This window comes from Heloderma suspectum, chromosome 4 (genome assembly GCF_057233095.1).
Source record: "Heloderma suspectum isolate Gila_16-S chromosome 4, 16-S_ref, whole genome shotgun sequence".
Classification (NCBI taxonomy): Eukaryota; Metazoa; Chordata; class Lepidosauria; order Squamata; family Helodermatidae; genus Heloderma; species Heloderma suspectum.
Window position 1 is genome coordinate 99,984,101 of NC_139461.1, and position 13,400 is coordinate 99,997,500.

Consider the following 13,400-nt stretch of genomic DNA (forward strand, 5'->3'; position numbering starts at 1 on the left):
TTGGCTGGCTTGTGAATTTATTTATTTATTTTTAATTTGTTGGTGGCGGAATAAGGAGAGGAGGCGGGGGGTGGTCCGACGCCACCAACTCGACTTTGTCTCACGACCGAATCTTTTCCCACCTACCTAATCACCACCCCTTCCCCCAGCGCTCCACCTCTCGCTGATGTCTCTGCAAAAAGCAGGCACAAGAAGACGCCTCAGTTAGCAGCATGTCTCGGCGAAAGCAAGCCAAGCCCCAGCATCTCAAATCGGACGAGGAGCTACAAGCGGAGGTGCTTTCGGAGCAAGGTAAGGCAGCCGGGAATGGAGGGCGGGCTCGACTTGGAGTGTGTGCGTGCGCGCGCGCTTCCCGCTCCTGGGATCCAGTTGGTTTCTTCTTTAATTACTGGAGGGAGTGGGGCGTAGGAAGGATCCGCTTGGACAGGAGCAAGAGAAACTCAGTTGGGAAGTAAAGTTGAGTTCCCCCGCCGACGCCACCCCCACCCCCCACCCAGACACCCTCCCTTCCCGAACAAGTGCTCTCTTCCCACGGAGCCCCTTCTGGCACTCTTGCGTGCATCTGAGCGCTTGAATTATGGCTGGACTTCGGAGCGACAGAGTTCGAGTGGGGTGGGAGTCAGATCCTCCCCACTCCTCCGGAGTTGAAGAGGGGTGTGTGTGTGTGCGCGCGCGCGCGCGTGTGTGTGTGTGTGAGGTACCAGAATGCCCTCCTTCCCCGCTGCTACCGCCACCAGCCGAGGCTCGGCTCGCCGCCCCTTCTCTCCATTCGGCTTTCTTTTCTAGAGTTTTACTTTCGGCTGAAGAAAGCTCACTTCTTCCTCCGCCCCCGCCGCTTTTCTCCTCTTTCTCCAAAGCAGAAAGTTAATGAGGAGTTGAGGGGGGTGGCAAAAGCGACGGCTGCAAACGAAACCTTTTCTCCGGAGCTTTTGACTACGGCGGTGTAGTCCCCGGAAGCGGCCCTCTCGGAGGTGGCGGCGGAGGCGGCTGTCGTACCTCTTGGCAACAAATAAAGCTCCACGAGGCGCTCCCAGGAAAAGACTCTCGTAGCCCGATCCTGTTTTTTTGCTCAGAACTTAGTAAGCCTCCCCGTCTCCAGTGGGATTTACTAGGGTTAGGGTTGCAACCTTAGGTAGTGGTAACTCCTGAGGTAAAAGGGGGGGCCTTGAGGGGGCTTTCTCAACGCCCCACTGGGCCGAGGCTCCTCCCTCAAAACGCCCAGCAAAGACTGCACAGGCCAAGTGGTTTTGAAGAAGGTTTTTATCTGCTCCTACGACTTCCTGGCTTTTCCTGAAAGGAAATAGGCCCCGGTGTGGGCTGAGGGTCCGAAGAGAAGGGTGTGTCCTGTAAATAAGGAGAGGTGGTCAGGGGGAAAAGATGCCTCTCCTGAATGTTAGGGAGGGAACTTGTGTGAGGCACAGGAATAATTGTCAAGGCCTGGGGTGGATAAATTGTCTGCCCTGAGGCAGAGTTTAGGTTGTCTCACACGCCTACTTTAGCCTGCCATCTCTTATTGCCATGAAGCTGTTGGCTGTTTTGTTTGTAGGATTTGAGGTGCATTATGCATGGCCATTACTCTTTCCACATTTCTTGCAAGGCTGAAAAGAATTTTTTCGGGCCCATCCATGCCAAGGTACCACTCAGGTTTGCCAGAGTGCTAATAAAACAAGTTAGCTCTGCGTTCAAGATTATTTGGTTGCAACTGGTCAAACTGTCTGTGAACTCTTTTACAAATGTGTTAGGGCACTTTTAAACTCGATTAACTGTACGAGGCAGTAATATTTGCCTTGGCAGATTTTTAGACTTTTAAGTTCCACTTTCTCTGTGGTGAAAACAGGCTCTTCCACTAGAAAGTTCTCCATTCGTTCTCTCACACAGTTATCTCTTCCATTTCTAGTATAATCCAGTAATCATTGTTGGAATGATTTTTTCCCCTCTTTATCCAGCCTTCTTCCTTTTATTTCACACAAGAAAAACCAGTGCTTCAGAAAAGGAATTCTGTCTGGGAAAAGAACAACAACTTGGCAACAAAGGATTTTTGACTATTTTAAATAAACTTTACAACCTTGAAGCTTAGAGCAGTATGAATTGACATCATAAGGTTAAAGCATCTGTTACATTGGCAAATATTCAGGACTACCACTCCTACCACCTCCTTTTCATAAAAGGACTCCCAAAACAGAAGGAAAGAAGGAAAGGGGCTGGCTTCAACTAGTAATGTGAAAAGCTTCTTGAATAATGGCAATAATGGATAGGCACTAGAACGAGTTCCCTGGGTTACAGCTGAAGTATAAAATAATGCATTTCTTACTTTAATATTAACACTTCTCTTGGTTTAAAAATACTTTAATATAACCAGATCAGCTTTTCTTAAAAACAAAACAAAACACAGCATTGTGGGGTTTTTTAATCCACAGTGGATTGCTGGAGTCCTTGGTCTAAGAATTTATACAACACTGAATATTTTAAAAAGTTAACAAGGAAAACTCCCTGCCCCATTATGGCAGTTCTGGTGAGTTAATAAATTGAAGAAAATTGTTCAACTAGGAGGGTTTTTTGTTTTGTTTAGCGACTCTTATCTATGTAGCCATGTCACCCGAGATTAGAACAGGAGATATGCTAAAAAGAAACGCTTGCATATGGTGTGTAGATTAAGAACAAAGAATCTTTTTGTCATGGAAATGGTTTTCTCTCTTTTTTTCTTTTTTGGGGTTTTGTTTTGTTTACTTCATCACATAGAATTTCTCACACTTGGTTTGTTTTGTATTGCCCTCAATGACTACATGATCAAATGAATGGATTTATTTCTGCCGAATGAGAAAGACAGTCTTTCCATCAAAAGGACTACATTGCATCCCAGTGAGGAATTTTAAAGCATTATTATTGTGGTCCCTGAATAGCTCAAAATCGGCTTTCACAGCAGTCTTAAAATGCAACAATGTAAATACTTCTCTGCTTTAGAATGTTGTGATCAAAATGTGCTATGTCCCTGTTTAATAAAACATTTTAGTACTTAGAGTAAAGCATTTCTGTAGGTTAGTAACAAGCTGAAGTAGTCATGCTTCCATGTTGCACTTTCATTTTCAGAAGTATGAATAGAGTGATGTACATAGATTGCAGTGTATGTGGCCACATGAGTTTGGTGTTCACCATTTACACCTTATTAAGTGTAAATATTTTACCTGTAAAGGACTTAAATTAGTTCAGTAGATCAAGGAACAACAAGCTGTTGAGACATATCTTATAAAGTCAGCCTTCTTCATTTCAGTTTACAGTTCTAGTCAAGGCATTGCCACAGTTCTGAATCGTGTTTTGCAACAGGCCAAAAACTGGCCCTAACCAAACAGAGCAGGCAAAAAGTACGTTCGTAGTGTTTTTAAAAGATAAACTATTACGCTTCATATAGTTTAGTCTTGGTTCTCTTTCAGCAATTTTAACTTCATAGTCTTTGATATAATAGAATGGCGCTTTTTTATATATGCATGGGAATCACATTTAATGTTGCATTCATTAAGAAAAGCTGTTAAGAGAGAATGCTCCTTTTTTTCCTAACAGATATTATGTTACACAGTAGCGAAAAGAAACCTGACAGTTTGACAGAGTGGAAGATAAACATTAGGCCATATTTAAAGTTATACGAAGGCCAGTCAATTTAGGTGGCAGTGTTACAATAGAAGTTTTAGAAATACAATAAATAATCGTTGAAGTCAGATTGAAATATAGTGTAATGCAACTTTTATTTCATGAAATAGAACATTCTCAGATATATGAAAACCATTCAGAATAGCACAAGTTAGTATTCTGAAATGTTTGTTGTGGAAAAGATAGATCACTCTTTTGGTAATTTGGAAAATGAATGCTTACATGCAGTGATTAATTAAAATCTGCATAGCGGTTTTTGCTGACAAGTAGTGAACAAAAGGTATTTATGTATAAAACGTTTAAAAGGGTGCCATATTGAAAGAAATGGTCATTATAAAGAGTGACACAATAACTGAAAGAGTTGTTATAAAACCCAATATGGCGAATTTGCTCTCTGTACTGAATGAATTTAATCTCAAATATCAGGAGACTTTACATCCCCATTTAAATTATTCTCTAAATCATGAGATTACTAGCACTACAGAACAATCTTGTTTTGTTACATCAAATGGAAACATTGTACACACTTTTGACCCAAATGCATTTGCAATTTTCTTGGGGGCGGAACCTCTTAACATTTTCAAGTGGATAATAATTGAGCAAAAAGGGGCTTAAAAATGATTGTTCGAGAAAATGTCAAGAATGTATTTTATACACTTTAACATTAATTACTGTTTGGTTTGAGTTTAAAGAGCACCAACTCATGCAGTAATGTCATGTGACTTGCAACCCATTGTAGAGATATATTTATATTGTGCTAAAGATTTTTATCTTATACTGAAATTGGGTTTTTTTTTTCAATTACACTCATAGTTCTTATATATTTGAAATATATATATGTTTTGGACATCTAGTGGCTCACGTCAAGTTTGGAGGTGTTTTTTCTTCTTCCAGTTCGTAACCAGTTATTTAGTAGATTTGTTCACTGTAGATATGTCTAATGTTTTAAAACTTACGTACGTGGAACTTATACAGATAAAGAAACATGGATGTTACTTTCCATTATTCTTTAAGATGTAACACTTTTGAGAGCATGAGAGGTGACGGCAAGCACTCAATTAAACATTACTAAACTAGTATGGCTTTTGGCAAACATTCTTCTTAAAATAATAATTAAATCATTGCTTATCAGTTTAAAAATAATCCCTTAAATGATTTGCTGATTAACTGTTAGCATGTAGAAAGAGAAGTAACATGTTCTAAGATACCTTTAAACTTATTATGCAGAGTTGCTTTATAATCGTTAGAATTAGATTTTTATATGCTGTTCAAAGATTCCCCAAAAGTATGGTTTAATAGTGGGAATTAATTAAAAAGTTGATTGTTTCAGTATGCAAATGATAAAGCAGGCCAAAAGAGGTGTAGATCCTTTTGTGCTATTAATCCCAGAGATGCATCCTAAAGGAGACAGTGAAATATATGCTTTCTATGAATAAGGGCATTTAATTTTCTTTGAAAAATCATTACAATTAACTCTATTTATACAGTGAATATCAACTGGATGTTCATATTCTTAAACATGAATGTTGATCACTTTACTTGCCAAACTGTTTTTTTAATTGTAAATACTCTTAAAGCTGCCATTCATAGTTCCTAAATATTAATATTTTGAAACTAGAAACTATCCAAATAAAATTATGTGCTACTTCTGTTTTAGCACTGAGAAAACAAGAGGCTTTTATTTCATTACATGATTTGTTGACTGAGTGCCAAACCAACAGTAGCATATCTAGAGAACGTTGATTAGTAAGAACAAGATCTGTTTTAGTTTTGCTGATAATAAAGTAGATTTGCTGTGATATTGGATGAAATACCTTCTTAACATATTTGAACAAAATAAAACAGAACATGAAAAACAGAAAATACTGAAACAATGACTTTTGTATGCAGTATGATAGTAAGCTTTACAGACAGTGGCAGGAAATACTTAGGTTTAGTAAAAATACCTTGTTTCAACAATAAATGCTAGATACAAATTCTCAAAATATTGCAGATTCTACATTGCAGTTCCATTTTATATGAATAAAATCACGTCTTTCACTTCCAACATTTATATTATAGAGGAAGTTTATGTTTAGAGGGGGTTTGGGGTTAGAGGTGTTTTCTAGGAAAATAAAATTAAGTGTTGATTAAAGGCAAGGAAACCATGCATGTTATCTCCTAAACTTGTTTGAGAATAGTCCTCTTGAGATCTGTTGTTACTGTATAACGGAGCAACTGCAGGACTGTAGTGAAGAACAATGACAAACTATGGCATATGAGTATTGTAGAAAATATAAAATATTATTTCTGTAAAATACTTTATTAGCACCCCCCCCGAGTAAGAGTGATTCATTTGTTTAATGTCTGTATGTCACAATACTACCTATGCAGAACTCAAAAGCAGTTCTTACAAAGTTTTGACTTTCAAATTAAGAATATCTGCGTAAGCTGAAAAGCCACTCTGGCAAAGGCGATAAATGTCTAGATATTTTACAAAGTAATGCCATCCTTCCTTATGCAGTGAAGATGCATGCACGTGTTCAAGAACACCCCTTTTCTGTTTCCTATGCTTTACTGTTGAGTGTACTACAGAGAGTTTTTTGTTTGTTGTCAGTGAAAAGGTGCGATTGCATGGAGTGCCAACAAGCTTCCGATGGACTCTCCCTGAGGGTGGGTAGTTAGAAGTGCTTTGACAAGGTTTGCTGATTTAACCTTTGCCTGCTTTGCCCTGCCAGGGGTGGCCACTAGATGTCAAGCTCATAATACAATTAGTACATCTGTGCAGTTGACCTTGGCAGCACGGCTTACCACTTGTTCTGTTAAGTGTTAACACCGAATCTGAGTGTTAACTAGACATTCTTGTGAGTTTTGGTACATTCTGTACAGCTTATCAAATGCCTATCTAGTTTAGCACAAGTGTTTACAGTCCTAAAGAAGAGGGGTTCTTTTATGCAGCCTTTAATTGCTTAATTAACCTTGCCATTGCAGATGCAGTTTTCTTTTAGTTAATCAAAATGGCTTCATTGGTCATTATTCTAAGTCAGTCCACTGAACAATGGGTTCTATAAACCTAATTATATGTATCAATATTTCATAAGCATAATGGTAACTGATTCATTTGGTTTATTAGTGATATTAGTTTATCTATGCAGAATTATTATCTGTGGACAGGTAGATCAGCAAGCCATTGCTACACTTCAAGGCTAGAGTTCAGACCTGATCTTGCAACATGTACATATGCAAATAGCTCCATTGCTATCAGTGAGGCAGCACTGATAAGTCTCTATAGAAGATTCTATGTATCAAACCTGTTCTGCTATTCTCAAACCTGTAAATATAAGCTTTTAACATGGCCAGGCAGCTTATATACCTGAAACTGGGAAGTCACATTAAAATGTTGTAATCTCTTACATTGTTTAGACAGTTATGCTGTAATTCATGTTTCAGCACTTAATATATGGAAGTGATCAGAGCTTAACATTGTATTACTTCCTAATAAAAGCTTGTATCATTCATTTCAGTGCGAATACTGGGAAATGCCAGCCAGCTCACAATGAATTACATGCATTGGTATAACTGAACACATGACATTTTAAACTTTTCCACAGTATTGCGCATCATTGCTTATCACACGTTACTAAAACACACAGAGTTACATTTAAATATATGATGCCAAGATACATTTTTATAGGTAGTAACCACAAAATGAGAAATGCTTGATATGATGGCTGTTTATACAAAGACCCTAGTGGTTGGTTAGATGCTGCATATGTTTTAAACAGAAGGCAGTTAGTGACTATGCCACAGGTGGCTATTAACTTAAATTGTGAAATTTAGGCCACTAAATAGATCAAAATAAGTATACCAGGTCAATTCAAGTTTTGCATAGCAAGAGTGCCCTCCACTGTTCACATTCATATTAGCTTATGTGGCCTGTGGAAAAAGGATAGAAATTTTTCTGTTGAGTCTGGAATTTCTTCTACGTTGTTAAACACAGTAGGGGTCTCTATTTGTCTCCTCCTGTTTCACAGCTTGGGCTCAGTATGTGATAATTCATCTTTCTTTATGGGATTCAAAGCTATCATAAAAAGAGTTAAAAAGAATTAATTTGAGAGAAAATAATGTATGATTTAAAAAAAATGAGATTTGTACATTGAGAAATCGTAAAGCTAAAGTAAAAAAGTAATATTAATTATAATACAAGTACATGATAGAGTTGCTCTGTTAAGAAAAATGCATATTAGGGGATAAATGAGAACTTATACTACCATAATATAGTTTTTAATATATAAAACTATGTCTGAAAGTAAAGTGGGAAAATATTTTGTCATCCTGACAAACTGAATATGTAAAACCTGTCAATCTTTCTTCGAATAGCCATCAGTAATCAGGAAGCTTAATTAGATGAAAAACTGGCTAATGCCTTTATTTTAAGACATATTATGCTTGCATGAGAGAGCCTTCTACAGCTTTGGTGTTAAACCTACCATTGTACAGATAAGCATACTTTTGTGCACTTTTTATTTATTGCACATATTCTTCTAATTGGCTAGTAGGGCTTTTCCCTTGTGGGAAAATGAATATATTTCTAAATCATTGTAAGATCTTCCATCACATATATGCTGAATGAATGCACTTGGTTTCCAGACATTTAGTACTTTACATATTGGAGAAACAAAATGTAACGTTTTTGTACTTTCTTGGTTTTAAACCAATAGCAAGTGAACAAGTAATGTAAGACATATTAATGATAGCAATCAAGTATTTTCCCCATGTGACTAAAGGTTGTTTGTTATCCTGTTGTTAAACTATGCGCTACCTTGAATTGGGCTTGATAGTTTAAAAGAATATAGGAAACAAAATTAACAAAACAGGATTTCATTAGAGAATACCACTTTAAAATGTATTAGTCTATATAAGTAATAATTGTAAAGGGTCTCATTTAGAAAATTAGAAATAATATAAAAATACACAGAGACAAAGCTTACTCAGAGTAGGATAGTTTTGCTGTGCCGTTTGTATTATAAAATATTGGAACCTAAATGGAGCACTTCAATGCGCGCATGCGCACACACAAATACTTGGGGGCAGGGAAAAGGCAAAGTAGGCTCTAGATGGTGAGAGAGTTTTGTCCTACATGTACAGATGCTGCTTTGTCATCAGGGGCAGGGGGAAAGGGGCATGTCACTTTTTTTAAGGAGTCCTTAAACACGGTCCCTTCTGGTATCATGTCTGAAGATACTATAGGGTTTAAAAAAAAATGTTCTTGTTTTGATCTTATTAAAGCCTATCTGTTAATAGTTAACTAGAATATAGAATCAGTTTTTTACTGTTAGGCCTTCCTGACTTGAGTAGAAAACCTGTATTGCTTGCCATGGAACGGGATAAATGTATATTGCTATAATAAAATAAACATTGGAACTGGATGAATCAAAATCCTTTGCGTGCCAAAAAAAAAAAACTTGTCATAATGGTGAGTTGAACACATTTTCTGATGACGATGATTTATTACATTTACTAAAGACACTCCCTATTCTGTCTGTCTCTTTGCAGAGATTAATCTAATTTCATATAGGAGTGTATTGCTTGCTACCTAAACATTTGACAAGTATCTTTAAAGGTAATTCAGTAGCTACTTACAATGGTATTGCTCCGTTGAGGTATCTGGAATTACTGGAGTGTCAGCTGTCCCTGCCATTCCCTGCCTAGAACCTAGTGCTCAATCCAGGCATCGTAAATTCACATTGGCTTCAATCCAATGTGACTAATCTATTGCTGTGGATCAGGCTGTGTATGACACGAGCACAGAGAAATTATCCCCACACCCACTCATTGAATCTCCCACATAGATACAAACCAAGACAGTGCACCACACAAGTAGTCCTGAGTGATCCAGTGATTTATGGAAGAAAACAAATTTGAGATTTGGCTTATAGGAGATATGGTCATTACCAGATTCTTTTTCAACTTTAAGCAGATCTTAAGCCCCATGATCTTGAAGCAGGCTCCGCTGATATCAGAGGAGCATGATTCCAAGTAATGGGATTACAATCAAGAGTGTTGGTAACTTCCTCAAAATCAGCTGATGATCCAAATTTTAAAATACCCTTTTTTGAGCATGTTTTGGTTTAAAGAATTTACACTGACTGTCATGTATATTAAAGAAAGATATCAAGCTGTAAAATAACAGAAATATATCCTTGTTAGGAGAAATATAGAAGTTCTTTGCTTTAAAATGACAGGGTTGGAATCAGGAATGTGATCAAACCTTAAACATATCCTGGAGAGGCATATTTAAGCAGCAAGAAAAAAATGTTTAAGGCAACAAAACGTTGTTATACACTATTTCAATCAAAGGCGATGGGGAATTCTCTTTAAAAATCAATTGCAAAACCTGGTTGTATGGGGATTTTTATTTGAATAATCAAAAAGCAGGAGAGAAAATTAATTTTAAGTTGCATCACTGCATTTTTCATTGTATTTTTTTAGTTTTTGTAAAGAATTTAAAAAGGCTTAATATGTTGTTTCTTTTATACAAAACAACTGCATATTATGATTTTGGTATAAAATAGTATTTGTATACACATCCCAATGTGTGTATAAATGGGAATGAAATTCATTAGTAAATCCAGAGTTAGTTGCATATTATAATTCATCTAAACCTTTAATGAAAGTGCATTCCATGTATCTTTTGTAGAGCTTATTAGGATCCTCAGGATCATAGCCTAAAGTGTCTGTGTTTCAAAAGTGATACACAATTTCTGCTAATGGGTTATTATGAATCCTAAATATTTTCAGTATTAAGAGATTACTTATTATGAGATGAAACTTTTAAGAAATCTCTCCTCAGGCTAAAAGATGGTGATCTTTATTGGTAAAACAAATGGTTTTGAAAAGCCATTCTGTTTTTTCATTTTAAATAGACCATTTTTGGTCATATTTTTTAAGAAGCATAATTCATTTTCATATCAATAGATCATAATTTAAAAGGTAGATAGAGTTTCATCAGTTATAACCCCCCCACACACTCACACACACACGCACGCACGCACACACACATCATGAAGTTTAGTTTGAGGTTTTCCATTCATTTCATATACCTAGTGATAGGCATGGGTCCAAGGTTCTCTGGAGAAATAATTGTAAAATAAGAATTTTACTTTGCGAAACTTAAAATAATTATTTTTAAAACTTCAAAGTACATATTATTTTATCACATTGGTATCCTATTATTCCTCCACAAAGTTTAGGCAAGTATACATAGGGTTTTCCCATTTTATCTTCCCAACAAGTTAGACTGAGAGAGAGTGACTTGTCTGAAGCCACCTCCCATTGAGCTTCATAGCTGAACAGGATTTATGTCTAGGTTTCCCTCGTCCAGGCCTGGCACTCTGTATCACTTTGGCTCTTGAAAACAGTAGACTCGTGAAATAATTACACCATTTCCCTTTAAGCACTGTATGAGTACTTCATTCCTAAACACACTTACTGGGAATTTACTTCTGAGCAAGGACAGGAAGGCCTGGTGTGCTATGGTCCATGGGGTCATGAAGAGTCGGACACGACTTAACGACTGAACAACAACAACAAACACGTATAGAATTGCGCTCTCGGTATGATTCAGTTCAGACATCATGCCAGACCAGAGTTTGTGCTTATTGTTTATAACCCAAGCTATGGGTTGAAATTCCACATGTACAAGTAAACTGTAGTTTAGAACTGCATATCTGCTTTAATTTTCCATGTGCTCAGAACTCCAGCCTTAGGAGTAGTGGTCTCCAGTGATGGAGCAATGGCTATAACTATGGTTTTTCAGTTCAGACTTCACACTAAACCATAGCTAGCTGAAACTAAAGCCCTATTTCAGGCCATAGGAAGTTTCCAATTCTTGTTTGCTGCCTGATCTCAGACCATGGCTTGTCAGTTCAGATATTGGACTAAACCATAATTAAGTTTTTGTTAACCATGTATCAGGGTTGATACATGGTTAGATGGCAGGGCCTGAATCTTCTTCTGCTCCACAGCCTAATACTTATGGGATGTAGAATAGTCTTTGCCATATATGAATATGATATGTAACGTATATATATTTGATTAAGACTGGTCTGAGGGAGAATAGGCATTTTGCTTTATAAAAGGATTCAAGGCCAAAACTAAAGTACACCTCTGGAATAAGCAACTTCAAGAACAACTGCAGATTTAAATTGTTATTAGGAACAATCAGTGTGCCAAAATGTCCAGTAAAGTGCATATCAGTTATTGTCCTTGCCCCCTCTACTCTCATTACTGCAGAAAAATGGGAGCATGTACATAAAACATGTTGGCTCACACTAATAATTGTACAAAAATTAAATCTGAAGAGTAAATAAAGATGTGTTTGAATGGTAAAGTACTTCATGGCATGTGGATCAGCCTCTGAACATTATGTCCATTCCCTTTCCTTGTGCTTTGGAATTAATCCAGTTTTAAAGAGATGGCAAGCTTTTATTATCATATAAAGAATGGTTTTGTATGGCTTAAATCTAAAAGTTCAGTGGATAGCATAAGGTTTGCAAACCCCTTTGTGATGTTAGTTTCTATTATACACTGCTATCTTTTTTATATTGATACCATTAATATCAAAGTGGGGAATCTCATTTCATATGTACTCATTTGCTTAACTACAGCCATAAATACGTATTATATTTTAGGCATAGGTAATGCTTGGATTTCAGGGCTGAGTACAAAATAAGTTGTTCTATGCTTTATTTAGATTACTATTTTACAACATACAGCCAGTAAACATATTCATAAATATAAATGCTTCACTTTCTATGCTACCTTGAGGGCTCATTTGTATAGATCCTCATTTAAAATAATGTCTGCCTATTCATTTCACAGTAAATCACAATATTTTAACAAACGTCTTTAAAGGCTAGTTGCAGCCCCACTTTGATTTCTAACAGAAAAGTATTAGCATCTGTTCTGCAGTGAAGCTAAAAGTCAAATGCTATATTTTAATAATATAGCACAACTATACCACACATTTGAAAGCCTATCACTGAAATCAGGTGGTCTTATCTGGAAGTAAATAGATGGAAGACTGAAGAGTATTTTTAAGGGCTGCCAGGTTTGTCAGTTTAACTGTAGAAAGATTTAAGATCTTTAGGTGACTAATAACTTGAGGGGGGTGGACAACCATTTTAATTGGTAGGATTGAGATTTAAGGGCACACTCTTATTTTATGAGACTACATTAGCTCTGGTATGTTACTGTAATAAGAAATGAAAAATGGCCTTTCCCTCTAATAATGAGTGTTGTTTTTGTTTATTAAACTGAAAATTATTTTATACTTTGCTAAGTACTGAAGCTTTGACAATAGGTAACATGTATTTGATTGTAATCAATAATTTGGTCAACTGGTTAATGGCGGATTTTGTCCCTAAATGTTATTGCACTCTTAAAATAAATAAGCAATTTGGGCACTTTTTGAAATGCTGTGTATGTAAACACATTTGTGTCCATAGGAGAATAAAGGTTTGTAAGTATTGAATGGTGACATGTTATGGGGATGGTCTGTGAAATCTTCCTCCAACTGCAGAAATAAAAGTACAACTTCTAATGCCAGTAGAATTATGATCAGGTCCATTACATGATTCCTCTTGCTCCCTTCCATATAAATCAGCTGTTCCTTTGCTTTCAGCTATACCCAACCTCATTACAAATGTATATTACATTATTTGCCTTTCTACACACTTTATCCCACTTGTATTCTAATATAAAGATTCAGTTGATGT

At 36.6% G+C, this 13,400-nt stretch overlaps 1 protein-coding gene across 1 annotated transcript in view; it reads left to right on the plus strand.

Annotated features, from left to right (window-relative positions):
• Positions 1 to 212: 212 nt before the first annotated feature.
• Positions 213 to 13,400, plus strand: part of SALL3 (spalt like transcription factor 3) — a 21,769-nt gene continuing 8,581 nt past the window's right edge. Inside the window, exon 1 of the mRNA XM_084850045.1 lies at positions 213 to 291. Coding sequence (XP_084706171.1) covers positions 213 to 291 — 79 coding nt within the window. The remainder of the gene's footprint in view (positions 292 to 13,400) is intronic.